This window comes from Athene noctua, chromosome 1 (assembly GCF_965140245.1).
Source record: "Athene noctua chromosome 1, bAthNoc1.hap1.1, whole genome shotgun sequence".
Lineage (NCBI taxonomy): Eukaryota > Metazoa > Chordata > Aves > Strigiformes > Strigidae > Athene > Athene noctua.
The window spans coordinates 84812761-84834676 of NC_134037.1; the positions used below are offsets into that span (position 1 = coordinate 84812761).

At 42.1% G+C, this 21916-nt stretch overlaps 1 protein-coding gene across 2 annotated transcripts in view; it reads left to right on the plus strand.

Moving 5' to 3' along the window:
- Positions 1 to 21916, plus strand: part of SLC35F3 (solute carrier family 35 member F3) — a 180132-nt gene that overhangs the window by 99390 nt on the left and 58826 nt on the right. Inside the window, exon 1 of one of the 2 annotated variants that reach the window (XM_074925410.1) lies at positions 14217 to 14370. The exons of the other annotated variant lie outside the window; for it this stretch is intronic. Coding sequence (XP_074781511.1) covers positions 14295 to 14370 — 76 coding nt within the window. The 5' untranslated portion in view covers positions 14217 to 14294. Of the gene's footprint in view, positions 1 to 14216; positions 14371 to 21916 lie in introns of those variants that run through there. 2 annotated transcript variants of the gene reach the window in all.

Below are 21916 nucleotides of genomic sequence, written 5' to 3' on the forward strand. Positions count from 1 at the left end.
GAATTGCAACATGCTGAGAGGTAATCTCAGCACCAAGTGTGCTCTCCATGAAATTGTAAACCATGCAATATAGCAGAAAAAAACAGAACACATATATATCAAAAGACTTAACATTTGAAAGCAATCCTCCCATTGCCACTGCCCTGGCTTGAGCTGATGAAACATCCAGCTTCCTAATATATATGGCTATTGTGAGGAATCAGGGCATGTTACTGACATGGGAGATAAAAGTGGGTGACTTACAACACGCTAATTTATGTGGTTATAATATAAATTATTTTCTGCTATGCTCACTTGCATTCATTCTTGTGAATCTGAGGCTCAGTTACAAGTTGTTCTTGAGACCCATGGTAAATCCCTAAGGCTTCTTCACATTGATATATATGTTGAGGAGGGAAAGTCTGAAAAGAAAAATGAAAACACAATGAAGTATGCCTTTGATTGAGATTAATCATAAACCATTCTGACACAGTCTTATATCTTATGTATACTCAAAGTTGTTTTGACTTTAACATCCAGGTGTATTTTGACTCCTCCTCTCTTACTTAGCCTTTGAAGTCTTGTAATCTTCCTTAGTGCTGAACAGCAAAAAATTTTCCTGCAAGCCTGGAGGATCTTCTCTGTTCCCTTTTATCCATCTGTATTATCTGCAGCAGAAGTAGCAGTGATTCTAATTATGGAATTTCTGTAGTCATTAACATTTTATAAATGATCTGTTTCTTCTTTCAGATGGTCATATTCCAGCATCAGATAGTCTCTCACTCCCTCCTATTACTGGCAAATTATTAAGTGTTTGGCATTCCGCATCCAGTGAAGTCGCAAAGAACCTCCCTTCCCCCATTTGGTACATTCATGGATATCACTTTTTTTTGCTAATCTCTTTCTTAAATGTAGTTTGTTAATGCTTGTGGGCAGTATACAAGCAGACAGATACTAGATACTAACATCAGAATGTTAGTATCTAAGTGACAAGAGAGCAGTAATGACTTCTGCTTGTTCTTCAGTGCTTTTCACCCAAAGTTTTCCAAATCTTAAAAAAAACCCCACCAGAAACCCAAAACTCTCATCACTGTTCAGGCAGTCATTGTCAGTCATTTTGGGTAGCAATTTCTTCATACCAGATGCATTGTACTTAATTTGGATTGGAAAGAAAAAAATAAAACAAAATTTCTCCAGGTGAAACACAGGAAAACCACAAGATTCAAACACTTTACTAAACTTCATGCTGAATGGGGTAAAAAGAATGAAAGACAGGAAAGGCAGAACACAATGACCCTGGTTGTTGACAGTGTATAATGACATCACGCTAACATTTGCAACAAAGTCTTTGGTGGCTTTGAGTTACTTTCCTTGAAGCAGAGAAAACAATTTTGAAACTACAATGTATCTGGAAGTGAGACCAGGCTGGCTGAACTTGTTATGCAGCTCTGCACACTGAAATGCAGTCATTTTGATGGTAATGCAATAGGATATGGTGTCTCTTCTGTTAAAAGACTATTTTTTCTGTCTAAAGTAAAAAACAAAACAAAACAAAACAAAACCCACAATTAATAATAGGAAGGGTAAAAATTTCTGTAAAATAAAATAGACAGAGTTTTTTCACTTTTCATGCAGTGACCCAGAAAGGGAGTAACAGGTGGAATGGAATATCCACACCACAGGTAAAGGCTTTTTCAATTAATGCAAACCACTGAGCACTAATTCTGGTGGTATTCAATGATTAGAGCATGTGATGAATAGATGACACTACTGCTTAAGGGTGAATTGTTTAAGATTCTCCCCGATTAGCAATAAAATATGACGAAGTTATATTTGATAAGATATAGGGGAAATAAGGATGTAGTGAGATAAAAACATGTATTTTGGCTCAGTGCTAACATACTTAAAATGATCAGATAGAATGTCATTATCTAGGTATTGTCTTAATTGAGAAATAATACTATTTGGAGCAGTTGTACAATCCTCTACAAGATAAAAAAGGCTGCTTTTTAAGCAAAAGGACTTAAACCAATCCTGCTGCTTAAGGGGTTAGCAATAAGACATTACCTGGCAGTTAAATTGGTTGAAGCTTAATGCAGGTGGAATAGATTGACTAAAATGCAAACAGCTTATTTTTATGTATCTTATACACTGCCAGAGGAGGGAGAGCAGGGTCAGAACTCTTTAAAATATATAGCATTAATTTAGATGAAGCCATATTATTCCTGTTCTATTTACACTGAAATACAGAAATTAAGGGCCACATTTAATCTAAGTGTAGTCCTCTAAAAGTTAGAATTGTAGTTTGGGGAATTTCTCTGTAGTGCTTCTGCAGTTAATGGAAGATTGGCCTAAGGGATCCACATCTGGATCCTGTCCAGAGTGCAAAAATGTTCCTGTTTTTTAAAGTAATTTTCAAGTAAACTGCTAAAATAATGAAATGTTTGCAGGCTATCTGTGAATATCTGTTTGGATGCTGGTTTGGACTGAGCTCTGTTGCATTTACCTCAGCAAAGCCAACTCGCATTCCCAACATTTGCCTTGTTAGCATTTCACGTCCTCCCTTTCTGTAGCCTTAATTGCACTAATAAGTTCTGTATGCTTCTGCCTGTCTTCTGCCTTTGAATTGTTATCTTCAGCTGATGCCCTGTTTGCTTTGTCAGACACAAAAGTATCATTCAAAAAAATGTCTCCCACAGATACGCCTTCTATGACCTTATTTTACACAGTGATGATATGAGTAGTTCTTAAATGTTGGGATGACAAAAACTATTCTGAGTTCCTGGGTAACAAAACCAAGTTCTTTCCTCCTGTTTGACTGGCAGGAATTTACCTCAAGCTTAGTCATGCAGTGGTCTTAGATCCTTGTAGATTTAAAGCTGTGGTTTTAATTCTTTCATCTTATCTCAGCAAGCCTTCCAGGTATGATTCTGCTTCTCTACTTGGAACCTCCCTTGTTCATCTGAACAATCTGAAAAAGAGCACCAGATAAGCTTTTTGATGGAAAAAACAAACCAAGAAAAACCTTGTCAGTTCCCATATATAGTCTTGTGCCTGGGGAATATATATGTTTTCTCAATTAGGATTCCTAAAGTTCCTTTAAATGCAGTAGCTATGCCCTATAGAGTGATTAAAGGCTTCAGCAAATAGGGCCTGAGAGCCTCACAACCTTCGAGTCTCCTATAAATGCATTTGCTTACTGATTTTCCCTTTTCTTTAAGCATTTGTTGTTGTTGTTGTTGTTTTAATCCTCTTTAGAAAGTCAGTCCTGGACAAATGCCATTAGTGGGGGAAAGACTGAGCAAACAGTACGTCTCATGTTTACTTCTGATGAAGTGCTGGCTTATTCCTAGAGGTGTCTGAAAGAGCCAGAGAGCCTGGACTCAGTCTAAAGCTTTATTTTTTAGGTCTCCATGAGCAATACTCAGTTTGTTTTACATTTTGCACTAGAAATGCTAATATCCAAGCCAGGCTTAAACTGACACTGAAGAGTTATTTCTTTTCAGTGAGATACTACAGAAAACAGCTATAACTTATCTGCAAGGTGGTTTATACCACCAGTTAATCAGAAAAAAATTGTGGGCATTTGTGCTATTTATTTCCATTAGGTGGTATGGGACCTAGATTTATGTTTTGAAGCTTTGAGGAACTGTGTATTGCATTGCTGAAGGCGTTAGACTGTTCTATGAAAGAAAAGCAGCTGAAGAAATATATGCTGCTGCCTGAATTATTACACATATCTGAATAACAAGGCCCCAGCCACATTTGCCTCCTGCCTGTAACTGCAATAAAAGGTACTTTAATTTTAATTACTTAGAGCAAAATTCAAGTGATTTGTTAATATCAACAAAACCCTAGGACAGAATTATAGTAATGTTTTATATACACTTGGGGGAATGCTGGTGGAAATAATGTGCAGGATATAAATCTACTTGCCTGCTGCTTCACAGTTCAGTGAATATTTAACCTGACATCCAGACCTGCATCTGCTGGGAGTGGGCGAGGGGAAAAGAGCACAAACAGCCACCCCAGGGGGAAGGTTTCATTGTTCCAGATCTCGGGAGAATGAATCTGCCATCAGTGCGGAGGCTGGAGCCTGCCTAATGGAGGTTCAGTACTGTCAAGAGGGAGATGGATAGGCTGTCTCTTACTCTCTGGTCCCTTATCCTACCATCATCCAGGCATCCGTCCAGTTCCTAGCAAAGATCAGAGCATGCCTTATCCTACTGTAAGTGACAGCAGAAGCTGATGCTCCCCCAGGGTTATGCTAAGACCATAGCGTACCAGCCAGGGGAGTCTCAGATGAAGTGCCAGTCTTCTCCTTGCTACTCCTACTTCATATCCATGTGCCATCCAGTGAACACTCCTGTGGCCATATCTGACAGGTTTGCTTTGCGTGATGGGAGGGATACAAATCAACTGGATTCTCCAACAAATTTGTCCTGGTGGCCATGGTGAAAGGATCAAACTGCAGCCAAAGAACAAGTTGGAAGTCTCTTTACACAAGGATATATGTTAACCCCAAACAACACATTATAGGTTAAGGAGCCTCCTTGTAATAGAAATCTGTGCTTTGAATAGCCTGGTTTTCATTCCAGCTGAAAGGTATAGGATCTGCTGAATTCCCATGCTCTTTCCAAAGGACACGTGGACTTCCCTACCAATAGGCAGGTGCTTCAGTTTTCCTGAATTAACCCAATGTTCTTCTGATTCCAGGTGTGTTTTGTATTTGTGTTCTGATACTTCCCTGAACTATTGTCCATCTGTCTTTGGCTTGTCCTATCTGGTGGTCCTCTCTTTCATTCTCTATCTTAGATACTTCTGCCTAGTTCTTTGCCCTCTTTTAGCTTTCCTATGGATTCACAGCTTATTGTGACCATCCCTCCCTCTATAAGCTAATATTTTTAATTTGTCTACTTTTAAAAATTAATTTCCTTTTTAGCTGTTTTATTATTACTGTTTTATCAGCAATGACAGTTCCAGTGTTGAGTGCATTGAGTGCAATGGCAAAATTAGTTGAAAAGAAAATCGTCTGAGTCGTGGGAATGTAAAACCATGTGCATAATCTTATTACAGATATCCCTGGTACTGTTAATTAATGATCCAGATTCATTCCCCAAAAGCATTAACCAAATCCAGTCTAGAAGTTGAGGGATTAATGATAAGCAGCAGCAGGTCTTTATAAAGAGATGTCTTGTTATTTTGTAAAATACAGGGCTTATAGCATAGAATGACACATCTTCATGGCTCACAGCCATTGTCACGTAAGCATGAAACTTGAAGTTTCTACTCCAGCATCTCAAAAAATCATCATGTCTATTTTAACAAAAGCTGTACAGATTTAGCAATGACTGGCTAGCAAAAGACAGCAAGAACCCATTAGACCTGCTTTCTTCTCATACTGCAAGAGAAAACCAGACAAGATCCATCAATCACATCCCAACAAAGATTGTAGAAATCTCTGCTTTTTGCAACAATATGTGAATTGCAAACTCCTAAAAGTTGGCAGGAATCAAGTTGACAAAGGATAAAAGTTGTGTATCATACAGAACCTCCACAAACAGTGCACATACCTTGGTGCCTGTGTGGGTGGGGGGGAAAGAAGGTATCTGTAGTAAATGTGTGCCATAGTATGGTTTCAGCTAAAAACAGAGAGAAGCACAAGGGTGACTAAGAGAAACCACCACTTTCTCCTTCATCCTTTCCTGACATCCTGACCCCCAGGCTGTGGTTCCACTTATCTGATGAAATCAAAGGCAACCTATTAGACTATTTAATCAACATCTGGTCAGTATGTATGACATTTTTTAGAGCTAATCTGATATTCACTGAATTTCCAAACTGTAGAATTTAAAAAAACCCACAATGCTTTTGCTTCTTTTAGACTGAAGTTCATCAAATAGAGAACGTAATGTTACAATCCTGCTTTTTATTCAAAGTATTTCTGTTGGAAAAATCTTCCAGTTTTCCTCAGTCTCATGACTGATTTTTGAGGGCCACTACAAATATAATGTTACGGTCTATGTAAAAGAGTGAATTCAGTGCAGGTTATTTGGGGTAGATTATACTCTTTGCTGCCCGTGCATTCCTCTGACATGGCTGAACTGAAATCTGAGGAATCATTGTAGTTTTACATTGTTATGAAACTCCTGACTGTATCCATCATCTTTCATATAAAGTACCTCCTTTCCAAAGGGACAGAGCAGCTCTCCTAACTTTCCAGCCACAACCTCAAGCTCATCTCCTGTCTTTAACTCTGCGCTCCAATCAAAACTCCCATGGCCTTGAGGCAGCCCAAAGGACTTGAACTTTTTCTGTGGTGTTTCCCATGAATATGAGGCAATAAACCTTTGCTGCAGGTATTCATCTATTGTTCAACAATGCAGTTACAAGGTTAAAATTATTCACTCTATAAAGATATATAAGATTATTAATAAATTTATGAATACCTAGAATATTAAGAGAGGTACTTCTTGGTCTAAAAAATGCTGTTGCACTGTAATTTCAAAAACTGAGATTTAGTGTATGACCCAAAGATTTTAATTATTGCTGCACTAGTGACAAACAACAGTAACAATACATTCACCCTCTGCACTAGTTATAAATTCACCCCCTTTATTAAGAAAGGGTGATAAATTATAAATAGTAAGCCTGTTAAATATACTCCAAGTGTTTAATAACAATAATGCTCAGCTGTTCTCAGGGCTTTTCAGCATAGGTTCTCAAAAGCACAGTAAAGAAGAAGCCAAATTATGTCCCAAGGTATTCATGAGTAACTCGTGGCAAAAACTTAACTCTTGCCCTGTGTCGCGGTAGTGGCAGAACCTGAAATGGAGTGGGAGGATCGTAGTGCCGCTGCTCATAGCACACACCAGTAGGTACTTTTAGATTTATATAATAGACAGTCCCACCCCGGCGTTCTCTCACTTTTCCTTTTCCCAGTATCCGAAGGCAGGTATTCTTCTAGGAAGCAGGTTTATATTGCTGTGTCATATTATAATAAAATATCTTGGGCCCAACTATATTAAAATCTTCCTTAATAGCTGCTGAAAGAAGCAAGAGGAGAAGCCCCCCAAAAAGAGAGAAGTAGTCAGTGAGCTCAAGAAGAATCAATTGGTCTCTCCAAGAGTGGGAGACTGGAGTGATAAGGATTGCAGGGTAGGGAGGATGTAATTACAAATCACTTGGTGCTAAAAGGTTCATCCCGTATAATGCCTTTTAAATAAAATCTACGCTTCAAGGAGGAACTCAGTGTGCCAAACTGAATGCTCTCTCTGAGGGCAATCAGCACAACTACTTACTCTGAACCTTTCAGTGAGAGGTCCCAGGAAATTAACCTGTTACTTCCAGGGATCTGACTTGCTGCTTCCCGAGAATTAACCCAGAAGTCCACTCTGCCGGACCTTGCTTGGAGCTCTGGTAAGGAAACAGGGCAGACTTGGAAAATTTGTAGAGAGGCTGTGCCCAGGGCGTTATTTTTTCATCATCATCTTGAATTCTTCTGGACATAGCACCAATAGTGTGCACAGGCAGAAATTTAGAATCACAGAGCAAATGGTAGGAGAGCTTGAGAGGTGTACAGCTTATGGACAGCTGCGGTGAATTTACTTTGAAGCTGTAAATTCTGAAGTTTAAGACACCTCCAGAAATCCCAGTACTAGCTATTAAGGATTGTGATGGACATGAACAATAAAAAAAAGAACCCACAGTTAGATGTTTTTTGCTGTTTGTCTGTGTAACTTTATAAGTGGATGTGGCATTCAGTTCATATTGCAAGCTTTTTAGCATTAGCACTGGAAGAAATGTGACAAAGGAAAGACATGAAAGAGGAAAGGAAAAGACAATGCAAAGAAAAGAACAAAAGAAATACATAAAAAGTAAGAAGAAAGACAAAGTGCAGAGTATATAGGGGAGAACAGGGAAAATGTAGTTATTTAAAAGGTTTAAAATCAGTCTTCCTGGTAGAAGGGCAATACAGGAATAGGTCTGGACCTGTTAGATCTTATTCATCTTTGGATTTTAGATAGGCAGCAATATGCTTCCTGTCAAATATCTAGCAAGTTATTTATGTGAGCTGAAACCCTCTCCAGTCCACAGGCCACTGGGAAAGCTTACATCCTACCTAATTTTTGGTTCAAGCAGCTGGCAGTAAAAGTTAAATTTTACAGACATTGTAATTTTCATCTCAGAGCACTGTCCATAAAAAGGGTGACTTGAAATACAGAATATATTTTCTCGGAGGTGTCTTTACTGTTATTTTCTGAAAGATTTTTGGATGTCCCTTTTTCATCTCATTTTTTGTTCTTTTCTTTCCTGATACTACTTGGGAGGGTAGTGCAGAACTCTGTAAATATTCAAGTGAGAAGGAGAAAAAAAATGGGAATCTGTCTTCAGTTCTCATGGTCTCTGTTTGTTTGTTTGAGGCTGGGAGCGTATGCTTAATTTGCTCAGTCAATTCTGAAAGAGCCTTTTCTTTGAGGACGAAAGCTTGCCTCACAGAATGAACTTTTTTCTTTATGAGCCAGAGTCTGAACAATAAATTTTTTTAATCTTCTTTTTGGTTTTAGATGTTTTAATTCTGTTTTCATATGTTCCAATCTTGGATTTTTTTCATCTATATTTTACAATGCTAGAAGTGTGAGCTACTGCCAAACATGGTCTTCTGGCCTTTGCATCTTTACTAGAGGAGTCAGGTCCTCCTAGCCTGGGATGTTACAGCGGTAGAGGTTTAACCCATTTACACACTGTTTCTGATGGTGGAAAGCATGTGCAACTAAGTTTAAATGCACTTCACATCCAGTGCTTTACAAAGACAACTGGCCAGGTGTGGGCTGTTGGTGAAGAATATAGAGGTGATGCCCAGTTATTCTTAATGTGGTATGTATCCTAGATAATGAGAGGCTTAATAAATAGTTGCTACTGAATCCTTGATATTTATGGCATCTTTTGTATGATTTGTGGTCATTAAGATCTTGCAGTTAGACAGTGTCCCATGTACAAATAAGCAAGGAAGAACAATTGCCTGATAAACCCAGGACGGTCATTAGAAAAACTGCCAGGCTGTTAGGATATGGGAAGACTACTTTCTTGTCTCCAGCCACAACGGCACGGGGCAATGCTAGCTTTGGGAATTGATGTTTGAAATGGTTAAAAAGTGACAAGAGACAGAAGGAGGGTTGGTGGAGTTGTCAGAAGCAGCTAGCAAAGAGCAGCTTCTACCGAGCAAAACTGTTGAGCCTGCTCGAGTTCCCAGGGAATGACAAACTGCAGAAAGACAAATGGGCATCTTAAGTGTTTTGCTGGTTTATTCCCCTCCGGTTTCTCCAGTGTTCCCACTAATAATACCACGAAGTGCTATATATTTAGTAGTCTGATCACTGTATTTCATTATATGTCACAGGTCCTAAAGGCAAACCTTGCAGGTGGCCTCACTGAACAATCAGTCACCAGGTGATGGGTTGTTCCTGAGCTGCCTGGTCCAAAAGTGGGCAGTTCCCATAAACTGCACCTGAAGTAAAATGAAGACCGAGTCCGAGTGGCTTTGGGATGCCCTTGACCCCTGGCAGTGTCAGAAAGGTTTGAAGCAGCTTTGCAAACATCTGATTCCCTTATAAATGTAAGGCTTTGTTCACAAAACTTCACAATCCCATACCTGCCCATGGGCACTGAATTAACCTTTCTTTAAAATTCAAAGTAACATAAAAATTGACAAAATATTTCCCTTCCAAAACATGGTTAAGACATGAATTTTTCCTGTCAAAATCCTAAAGCACAAATCTGAAAAATAAAGCTACATAGTCCAGTGTTGAAACTCTGAGACTAGTCGCTTCTTCGTACATTTTGTGGAATTCACCAGTATTATTTGAAATACATGTGGTTTTTATGCAGAAAACCATGAGAGTTTCTCAGAAAATATAGGAAACAGTTAATATTTTATGAGATTTGGAAATAAAATCGTCAGTGTTTTCTCCTCCAGTAATGCTTACAGCAGTTATAAACAGGTTAAAAAACCTGTGAAGTACTCTCACCAGGACTTTGCACCTGTGTCTAGGAATTGTTGGATATATGGTCATATATACAGTCTGAAGCATTGATGGGCAGCTCAGATTTGACTGTTTTCTGTAGCGCTGTATATCTGATCAAATTTGAAGAGAAGGCATTCAGGTAAAGCAGTAATTCTATAGCAGTCTCTGTTCCGTGAAGCCTGGCAAACACCTCTAGCCAGACAGGTCTTAATCCTTCCTCTTCCCTTCACTGTCTTGTACTGTGAATTCAAGATGTGATACTGAAAGTGACTGAACTCTTTTGGAATAAGGAAGATTGGAAAGACGTCATCCTTACAGCTAGGCTAATATTGCAGAGAAAGACTGTATGTAAATTTGACAAAAATGTGAATTTGTTCTGAGTGGAGGTTGTGAATGTAGGAGGCGTGCAAACAGAATAGTGGTGGATGGTCACCAGACAGTGCATTTAAATGCAGGTTTCAGAATGATTGCAAGACAGCAAATACCACTTCCAAAATAGCTATTATTTGTGTTGGAAACGTGCTTTTGACATCTATTTTTTTTTAGTTAGGAAATATAATCAGATTAGAAAGTTATTAGACAGTAGCCAACAAAACTAACACAGCTCCTCACAAACAGACTAATAATTATTTGCAGAGAATATTCACCAAATAACTTCAGATAAACTAGAGGAAAGGATGCTCTGTTCCTGACAGATTGTGGGCAGTGTAGGTTTCGTGCATGTATTTGACTCCTGGCAGATGAATTCACTCTGGCATGAGATGGAGCCTATTAGGAAACTGGCTACACAAGTAAAAGTCCACACTCCATTTCCTTTAGGGTTGCTAAGCACAACAATTATTGCCCTCAGTGGTAAGGCAAGCACTTAAATTAATAAATGTCCTATTAATGAGTACACTAAACACAAAATGTCTGAACTGGAAAAATACCAACTGTACATGTTACCAACTGGGTGCATGTTTCATGTTGGTTAAACAAACTAAGAGAAGTCAAATGTTGTAACACACATAACTATGAGAATTCAGTTTTGTCTTGAATCTACCTTTCTATGTCAGTAAGAAATTTTTCAGAAAAGCAGTGATGATATATGAGTTTGAAAGCAGTATGATGCTGGGTGTTAGCACACTCATATATAGGTTTATGTGTAAAAAACGCAACCCAGTGACTATAATTTCTTAATCTAACATGATGAAGGGTAACTAACTGACTGTACCAGTTCCTTCAAACTATCTCATTCCAGATTTTTAGTCTGACCTTGCCTTTTTCACATGAAGCATCCTTGCTCTCGATTAGAAATGAAAGTCTGCTTTCTCCAGTTTTCAAGCTTTGAGAGTTTCCTATCCACATTTGTAAGCTGTCTGCAGCCCAGATATCCATCAGCTTCTCCTCCTTCTCTCCATCCTGGGAATGGTGTTGTAAAGGAAAAAAAGACATAAATTTGACTTGAAATTTTACCCTGAGTGCATCATTTTTGCATTGTGCACACTTTAAGAAGCCTACTGTAAATTAAATTAAATGTAATCCAGCAGCAAATGCGTTAAGGCTTAGGGAGGTGGGGAGGCTGCAGCATGTTACAAGTTATGGAAAGTAACAAGCCTGCTGCCAAATGTAGCTCTCCCTGTAGAAGCCCTGCAATACAGTCCTCAGGCACTCTAGTCTTCGTTAAACAAACACAAGTTTTTGTTATTGTGATATGTGGCTGATATTTTTATGCACAGTGCAAGACGGGGGCCCAGTGTGGATCTCTGGTGAAAGTGTGTGTGCCTGTAAGGGCAGCAAAAGAAATCATAGACTGACTGAAAGTGCTCTGGGATCAGGGTCAAGCAGCACCATCCTCCAAGTAAAATAATGTACTTACTATGTTTTTCCTTTAAAAAATAAGAGAGCGTAAACCTTGCATAAAGGGTGTAAGAGTCCAGCAACAAAGACTTCTTAATAAATAGCCTTTTAATTCTTATGAATGTCCCACTGATTACAAGATAGAGCCAGTAGAGAAGTCTGATTGTCCTGCCTTGCACAACCATTTACCTCTAGGAAAAGTAGCTGAAATCTGGATGTAAAATGCTGGTTTAGTAGTCTCCTGCTTACATAGCAGAGGCTCAGGTGATCCTGAGAGGTAAGCTCAGAGCAGAAGCCAGCCAGGGTTATCCAGGTTCTGTTCCTCACTGATGTTTCTTGGTCATCTGAATCTGAGAGAGTCACTTAAATTCTGTGGCTGTATTTTACCCACCAGCAAGCCTGAAGTTTCTTCACAGAGGCAGTGTAAAATGAATTAACATTTTGTAATGTGCTTTGAAATCTTCAGATAAAAGGCACTGCAACACTGCAAAACGTTTCATGGACAGAACCATTCGAGGTGAGATCTGCTTCTTTTTATGTAACTTCTTTCAAAGATCAGAAACTAATTGGACTTTGAGATTAAATAGTGCAATGAAACACGATGGACTGCCAGTTTCCAACGTGCCTATGATCTGTAACATCACAGGAAGCCGAATGGATCAGATAATTCTACTAAGAAGGCCTGGAAATAACCATGAAACCCAGTTCTTTTTTTATTTGACCAAGCTGAGCTTTTGTGGTCTTACCACTGAGCACATGAATATACCCCTCCAGAAGGATCCCTTCGAAAGGAGCCTAATGATATTTTTATAAAGCTCATCCCAAAGGCTGACACAGAAGAGGCATAGGAAGTGCTTCATCAGACTGCAGATCACCAGATGAGGCCTGTGCAAACGAACAGTCCGGATCTGACCCACCGGGAGAGCTCGCCTCTTAAATATAAAGAGCTGTCTGGCTGGCACAAGTAAGGTGGTGTTTTCCCACGGTTTGCTAAACAGTCTGTTGGGGCTGCTTTTCAATAGCTAGTATTTATATAATGAACAAATACTTTGGTATGTTTGTGGAGTATTGATAGCTGCCCAGTCTTGTTTGCAAAGTGCACTCATTTTAATTTGACCAAATCTTAAGAAAGGTTGAGTATTTGAGTCTTTGTCTGCTGACACATCTCATATTGGAACCTGGTAGATGTGCTAAGTATTTTCATACCCACAGAAGAAATGACTAGGAGTAAAGGGTGCTGAGCTCACTGTGCTCAGCATCTCGTGAAAGATGGTTCTTTGCTTATAGCGATAACAATCATGTTTCATATTCTTTCATTAGGATGTGTTCTCTCCTGGATCCAGTTGCATTAAGCCTTGTTAATTAATACCAGTTAGACTTCTGCATATTGACAGAAGGGTAAATCTACCACATTGTTGGTATGTCATGACTGGGGGTCTTAAAATTGTTGCTGAATAAAAGCCCACCATAAGAAGTTGCTACATATGAGCAGCATCCAGTTGCGAAACACCACATTTTATTTAACTTGGGTGGAGGTATAGAGATATTTTGTTTCCTGCCTCAAAGAGAAGTTGGTAAGCGGTGTTAAGAACACTGTAGAGTATGCTACTGCATGTATTGGAATATTATTGATAAATCGATGGCATATCCTCATCTTGAACACTGTGTCTAATTTTGGTCTCCCTCCTAGGAAGGACGCAGCAGGAACAGAAAGGCTGTGGGAAGGATGGTAGAAATTAGTGGAGGCATGGAGGAAAATCGACACAGAACAGTAACTGGACTTGAAGGAAGATAGAGGAGGGATATAATATGGGCAGATGAAAAAAAAATGGTTCGGAGAGTGTAGATTATCCTCTTCCGTACGACAGTACGAAAGGAACGAAGCAGACCCTGAAAAGCCAGGAGCCCTTTTGGTGCGGTGCGGTAGCCCATTGCCAGCAGAAGCCGCCAGGGCCGGGAGCGCGGCTGGCCCCGGGGGTCCGGCTGGCCCCGGGGAGCCCGGGCAGACCGGCGGGAGCCCCAGGGGTGTCCGCAGCCGCATTATGGTCCGGGCTGCCTGCGGGCTCTGCCGGAGCGGTGCCCGGGAAGGCGGCCCCGGCGCTCCGAGGCTGGACCGCCGGGCAGGCGCCCCCCGGGGCGGTGGTTTGAGGGGGGGGGGGGGTGCGGCAGCGCCCCTCGCCGCGGCGTCCGGTCGCCACCCGGCCTGGACCCGGGGGGGCGGCCCCGGGAGCCCTGGGGGCGGGCGGGGGGGGCCGTGCCGGTGACGTCGGGTTTGCAGCAGCCCCGAGCGGCAGCGGGCGGGCGAGCCCCAGCCCCCGCCGCCGCCCGGTGCTGCGGCAGAGGGCGGCGGGCCGGGAGCCGTTCCGGGGGAGCGCCGCCGAGGAGGGCTCCGGCGGCGCCAGGATGTAGGCGCGGGGCGGCGGGGGAGCTGCCGCCGGCGACGGGCTCGCCATGAAGAAGCATTCGGCCAGGGTGGCCCCCCTCAGCGCCTGCAACAGCCCCGTCCTCACCCTCACCAAAGTGGAAGGTAAACCACGGCGCTGGGAGCGGGACGGGGGCACCGCCACGGGGGTACGCCGGGGGGACCGGGTACCGCCACGGGAGATGCTCCGGGGCCACCGGGTACCGCGACGGGCTATGCACCGGGGAGACTGGGTACCGCCGCGGGGGATGCTCCGGGGCGACCGGGTGAGGTGCTGGGGCGATGCCCGGCGGCGGGCGAGCTGCGCGACCCGTGGGAGGGCGGCGGGGACCCTCCCACGGGTCACGCAGCTCCGCCACCGCGGGGCATCGCCGGCGCCCACCCCTGTCCGCCGCCCCTCTCGGCTCCGGCTCCTTCCTCCCCCACGCTCCAGAGGCAGAGCTCTGCTCCTAGAGCTCCCCCCGGGGCCCGGGAGCAGCCCCCAAGCCCCTGGGCAAACCTGCCAGGCGGGACCCCTGGCAGGAGGGAAGGGAGGGTGCTGGACAGGTTTGACCCCCCGATGGGAGGGACACTGCCCCGTGTGCCAGCCATCCGTCCTGACCTCTGGTTGCCAATCTCAGCTGCATGGTAGCCGTGGGGTTGGGTGTCTGTGGCCAGGAGGGACATTAGGAGCCCCCCAGCAGTGGGGGGTTGACAGAACTTCAGGGACCACGGAGACCTTTGGAGACTTTCAGGGATCACGGCTGGGGACCTTGAAAAGAGCAGGGGTGTGCTCAGGAGGGTTTCCCAGAGAGCTGTGAAGCTCTGGGCATAGCTAGTGGGGAGGTCTGGCGCAAAGAGCTGCGATCTTGGGTAGAAACCTGTAGGCCATGCCCTAGGGAGGCAGAGCAGGTTAGATGGGGGGTGTGATGTGGAGGCAGGAGGAACAGAAGGAAGGTGCAGGTCAGGGAGAGGAGCCCATGTGAGGGGAGAATATGGACAGTTCCTGAAGGAGGGTAAAAGAGGAAGCCACTGGTTTGGGGGATCTACTGGGGAATGTGGTCCTTGGTTGGGAGAATGGGACTGGTGAGAGGAAAAAGGTTGTCAGAAAGGAATGGAGGGAGGAGAGGCAGAAGGGGGTGAGCAAGATGAGGCATAGAGGAACAACTCAAAGAGAATGATTGAACAATAAGAGGTAAAATATGAATGTGAGACTCCATAGAAAGCTTATGCAGAAGAAAAAAAAAAGTAATATTGAAAAACTGAGGAACAAAGAAAGGAAAAGAAAAAATAGTAGCAATAGGTCTGTGGAGGAGAAAGTGAGAAAATGCAAAAATGCCTAAGAGGGAGAAAGGAACTAAAATCAGCCAGTAAAAGCGGAAAATCAAGAATACCTGGAGGTTGTTATTTCAGTTCATGGAGAATACAGCTGTTGCATTCCCCCAATATAAAAAACATCTGCTGTAGAGATAGGAAAAGGGATCTCAGTTTTCTGACCAAAAGAAGAGCAGTCCTGATCTTCATTACACTATAATTAGAATTTTAAAAAGCCCTTGGAGTAAACCCCATGCACAGTAGAGTGTTTCTCTCAAGGTTCACATTGGAGGCTGCTCTGGGCAGCGAGCACGTCTCCCTTTCTTTTGGTGCACTGCACGTGCTTTATGAATCATAAATAATAATAACCTACCAGGTTCCAGCTTTGAAATGTGGGTCATCTCATTCCTCTTCTATCAGTTCAAATACAGTTTATTACCAACCTTATATAGAAACAGAAGTAATACAATCTTTCCCTGTACTGTAAAATTGAATCCTTTCAAGCCTTTCCATGTTTGCTCTGTCTACCAGCTCTCAGATACCTTATTACCGCACACCCGGGACTTTATTAACTTAGTTGGACTTTTCCTTCTTTGCTTCAGATTCTTTTTTTCTTTATCATCAGTGGTAAAATCTAAATTGCCTTGATGGTGTATGATAGGGCCCAGAGGTTGTACAGAGGCAGGTAAGAGTTTCCTTTGTTATTTGCTTCCTTTTAATGAAACCAACTGGCTTTGTTTGAGAGCTTCTTTTTCCAAATCAATCGACAACATTTCCTTTCAGACTAATATTGACTAATTTTGCCAGCTGGTGTTTAGAGCCGTATGAAAAAGCCAAGATGTAGTTACAGGCAAAAATAAAGTGTGGCAGTGGGCATACTGTGGACTGCTTGCTTCCCTTGGTCTGGCTGCTGTACCTCTGACAAAGATTTACCTTCCTAAAGTTCTCTGGTAGCCCAAGTCCCTTGCAAAGAGCCAATGCTGCAAGAGCAAGACAGCAAAAACTTTCCTCTGCTTCATAGTTATGATTATTTTCTCCCCTATCAACCACCATCAAAGCATTTCAAGGATCTTTGGCAGAACCACAAGGAATATGTTTCACTCTAGGATAGTTAGCCAAGAGGAGCCTTTCATTGATATGCATTGCTGTAAAGCCTTCCAGCATTCCCTCTATTTTCCTGTCAGTGCAGTAGTTTCTTCGCTTTAAAAGGGAGATAAGGACTTTGTGCGCCTTCAGAAGCGTGACTGTCATTTCAAATTATTTCAGAGATTGAATCATCAGTATGCTCTGAGCCTGCTGTACCAGCACTTTTCAAGACAACTGTATCTACATGCATCACTCAGGCAGGCAGTAACCATATCATGTGTTTTCTGTGCCTGGTACCATTGCACACACTTCATATTTTGAGAAATGTAGGCTCAGTGCCCGATTTGTGCTGGTTCATCTTCGTGTTGTTGTTTCTGTCACTAGTGTCCACCCATACCTCAGTGGCCATTCCTCTCACACCAGCCAATTGACTGGTTTCACCCTGTTTGTACATGAAAGCACAGCGTGCTTTGAGGACTGACTTCCCTTCCTTGGGAAGGTAAATATTTCCTTCCCTGCTCTGCATCTTGGGTTCTTCCAGAGATAGGTAATATCAGCGTTCATGAGGAGCTGCAAGACCATCACCTTGCCAGAGAAAACCCATCCTCCACTTAATTAGCCCCTACTTAGAACTACTTATTCCCAGGCTTCCAACACCAAGGAAGTGGTATGGCAGCCTCCCCATATAGCACTTTCCTTTGCCCTTTTCTGTCAGGAATAGTGACTGGTGATACTCAAAGTTGCTTATAAGGCACATGATAGCTCTCTGCTTTCAATTATTACATGTAAATGTCTAAACTGGGTTGCTGTGGAACCAGATTCTGCCACATGCTCAGCTGGAATAACCTTGTCTGTCGCACTGGAGTTACAGGAAATTTGTACAAGTACAAATGAGAAATTAATTTGGCCTTTAGTATATTTGCATGCCTGCAAGGAACTTCACAAGTGTATCAACACTGTAATCACTTTAATAATAAATCTTTTTCACTTCTTTAGCAAGGACAAACTGAAGATCCCAAGCACAGCAGAAACTTTCATGAGTAGCTGTCTGCTGCCTTAAGAGATGCAATTCTTATTATCCGCATTTTGCAGATGGAGCTGCCAAGAAACTGCAGAAGGAAGCAACTTGTCTAAAAACGAGCAGCACATCTTTTCACAGAGCAGGCAAGAAGAGACCTACAGTAGATAGGAATGGACCCCCAAACTCCCCACACATTTTCTGGCCACGGGAGGGCACTGCCACAAATGGATGCAATAGGGGTCTGAAATCAGGGATACTGAAATCAGTGACTTCAGGTTCCTACTAAAACTTCTCTTTGGGAAGTAAGCTCAAATGCTGCATAAATATGTATCTGGATAAATGCTGCGTAGCTCTTAGCAGTGTTCTGCTGGTGGCATCTAGAGGTTTTGGTAGTCTGGCAGTCCTTGCTTGTACTCTGAGCGTTAGGGCAGACCTTGTGAAAACCTCACCCAGGAGTTAGCATCTGCAGAAGCAAGAATTGTGCCCAGTGGTCTTTTTTTTATGGGAGAGCTGTACATTATAGAAACATTCAGTGCTTGTATATTCTAGAAAAGAGAAGCAGCTGAAGAGCAGGAGAGGCTGGTGGTTCAGTGGCTCAGCAGGGCTGTGGGTTTGTGTGGGCTTCCCCACTGAGGAGGCCTTCGCAAGGAATGTGTGCTGGCTTCTGCGTGGAGTAATTAGCTTGCAAAATGTTCGCTTGTGTTCAGGCTGTCTTTCTGCACAGAAGACAGTCTTCAGTGTGAACATTCACAATCAGGGCAGAGACCATCACACCCACCTTGTGCTTGCTCCATAGCTGTGGTAGCAGCTTTCACTTACTCCTAACTGGAGCTGGGATGGAGGGAATGCTCTAGGGATGAAGGTAATGGTAGCACATTTGTGTGCAGCTACAGGAATGAATGGGGGTGTAAATTTACTGTGGGGCTGCTTCTCCATGGTACCTGCCAGTGTGCACTCTGTTATTACAGAGTGAAGTCAGTGTGACTTATTCCCCTGACAGAAGAGCGGTACCCTCTGCCGTGTTTAATGTGGGTACTGAGTGTTAGGTGCACATAGGCAGTAATTGCACTCTGGCTTTGCTCCAGGGCAACTTTTGCCTAATTCTCCTATTCTTTGCAGTATTTGCAGTTAACACAACAGTGTATTTGACCAGATATCCAAAATCTTGTTCCAAAGACGTGAGGAGTTTCTTGTTGCATAACACCTGGCTCCCTTCCCAAATGGCACCATGCTTTCTTAGGCTTTAAACAGCCTCAAAATGAGCTGCTCTTAGCTGTGCTAGGCTTACGCACTGGGGATTCCCGCCAGCTCATCTTTGATCAAGTCCCACTGGTTATTTCGTGTACCATCTTGCCTGTGCAAACCCCTAAGCTCTAGGTTTGGAGGTGACTCATTACTTCTGCACTGTGTGTCCCCTCCCCAAATGATACAAAAATAAAATGAGACCATTCTGATGTTACTAAACTAATGCCAGAGCAGGAGCTTTAATGCATCATGAAGCAGAAAGATAAGTTATTAAAGATTTATTCAAGCTTCCTTACTTTAGTGGCTGAAATGAGCCAGTATGTACACACTATGGACGAACATCAGTTTCATTTACCGTGACAGAACTTCAGAATAACAGCAACCATTGGATCATCTTCTCAGACCTTCTGTAGATCACAGACCATCGCATTTCACCCACTTATCCTTAAATGAAGCAAGGTGCATTTGCTAGTTGTCTTGAATCAATTTAGGCATTTGCTCTCAAAAATAAGTAGATTATGAATCCATCTATTTATTTTTCATTTCCCCCATGAGAAGTTGGAACAAGAACTATTAAAAAATAAATATTAGGTCACCAGAACTCAGCATTCATTGTCTCCTATTTTAATTTTGTAAAATAAATGTTGTCCCTCTTTCCTAATGGCTGACAATTATAAGCAGTAGGATTTGTAGCACAGAAGCAGTTTAGTTTAAGAACCAACGTTCAGAAAAGACTGGTAGTTCAGCATAAAAGTCTGTGATAGCTCAACATGTATTCTCCAGCAATTTCCCAGTTATAAGCCCCATATATAGCATTATTTATGCTGTAGCTTTCCTAACACATTATACTCAGCACAGCACATTTACTTATATACTAAGTGGCTTGGTACTTGGCTGGAGTACCATCGCCAACCTTTAGTCCACAGCCCAGTTAATCTTTGTTAATTATAAACCGTGAGATGCCACTGCAGACCTGGATAGCATCCTGCGGAAGCAGGAATTTGGCCAATAAAAGAGTAGATTTACATTGTAATCTTCACTGAGTTTTGCTGGCAGCCACTGCAGTGTAAGATCAAAGGCAAGAAGAAACAAGGTGTTCTTAGCAGTGCAGAGATGGCTTGTTTTTAGGCAGAGCTGCCCAACAAATGTGTAGGCGCTTTGTGTTGGAGAAGCCAGGAACCACTGCCAATGTTAACTGCCCAGTGTGAGGAGCTTGGATCCACTCTACCTAGGCATAATGCAGGAGTACCTAGCCTGGAAATTTTGTGAGTCCTACTCAAGGCATGATTTTCACCATGGGATCTAGCACCCTTGGATTATACAAAAGTTGTATGTTGACTCTTCTGAAAGTAATAGATGAACATTTTGCTCAGTATCACTAAGTCTGGATAAAACCTCCTCAAATTAAAAAAAAAAAAAAAAAGGTGAGCCTTGTAATTCAGTCATGGAGAATACAGAAATGAAGAAGTATGATCTAGAAATGCCTCTTCCACAATCACCTCAAATTCCCTAGTGCAACTCTCAGTATTTATGGCTGAAAAAGGCATGAGCCTGTCTCCTGTAGCTGGTTGAAAGAAGTGAGGAATAGCAGGTTGCAAAAGCCTTTCTCACTGAAAAGGGGAAGAGGCAAGTATCAGAGAGAAAATAGAAACTAGAATTTTTGCATGTAATGTGTTTTTGCTCAGAGTTATACTGAGTGCTTTTGTGCCAACATGGGTTTAGCCAAACCTAGCTTTTTTATCAAAGGAGACCTAGCTTTTGTTGAGCTTGCTGGTGAGAGGTGAGGAGGCATCCTCTTTTTTCTTCTGGTAGATCCTTGAGCAGCAAATCATGTGGCCAGTTGTCTGGATATATGTGCATTACTCCAACCGCTGTGAACACACCCAAGTCCATGTCAAGTCCACACTAAAATCTGGTTATTGGTTGACAGAGAACAGATGCTCCAACTATCTTGTTCTGAACTTAGTACCGGAAAAAAATCATTGTGTGTGAGGTTCAATAGCATGTTAACCCTTTAGCTTCTAAGAGAACAATCAAGTTAGAATTCTGTATGCAAGAAACCAATGTGCTATACCAAAATCTCTGTCTAAAACTGTTTTAAAGCCAAGCAGCTCTGAATTTTTGAAAGCTCCATAAGGGAGAAAGAACATCATCTTGGTTTTGATAAAATGCAGCCAGCATAGCCTCCACAGTTAACATGTATACACTTACCTTTTAATATAAACACCTGTATATATGTACTGATATAAATGTGCATATATATTAGCATAAGCAGTGGAATTCCCTTGGAGATAAAACTCTTACTCAAGAAAGGCATGTGGTACTCAAATGTCTAGCTAATTAATATGGTATTTTTATGCAGAGAATCCAGTCTGGTTTTTTCACCAGATCAGACTATCATCTCTCTCAAACCTTTGTTCAGCGTGCTATTTGCACAGACTCTGATCAAAATTTGTCTAGACTATAGTTTTGGTCATAGCTTATTTTTGTTCTAATGGAACAAATGCTTACATGGAGATGCTGGGCTTCTCAAAGTAAATGGTGAAACTCCCAGTGACCTCACTAGGTAACTCACTGAAAGCTTCAGTCCAATTTTTATTCAAGAAAGGAACGCAGAATAATGAAAAAAAACCAACTCTTTTTCCATACTATCAAGAATATGAATTTCATAATCAGAATTATTCTTTACATGCTTTTATAGCTGTTACTTTCCAGCACCTCAATGGTGGTACTGTTATAAGCACCCAGTATCTTTTGTTTTCACTCTGGACTTCAGTCATGCGTTCTGATTAATAAAAAGGACAGTACTTTGGGGAGCTCACCACCCCACAAAATTCAAAGTGGAATATCATGTTTTAATGAGGCCCATTTGAATGCAGCACTTGTAGTAGAATTTCTAAGCAGTTGCCTCTGAAGATAAATTAAATGGATTAAAGTTCAAATTGCTGCAGTATGGAGTTAATTTTTCAGCTCTCTCTGTATCACTAACAGGAATTAGAATATATA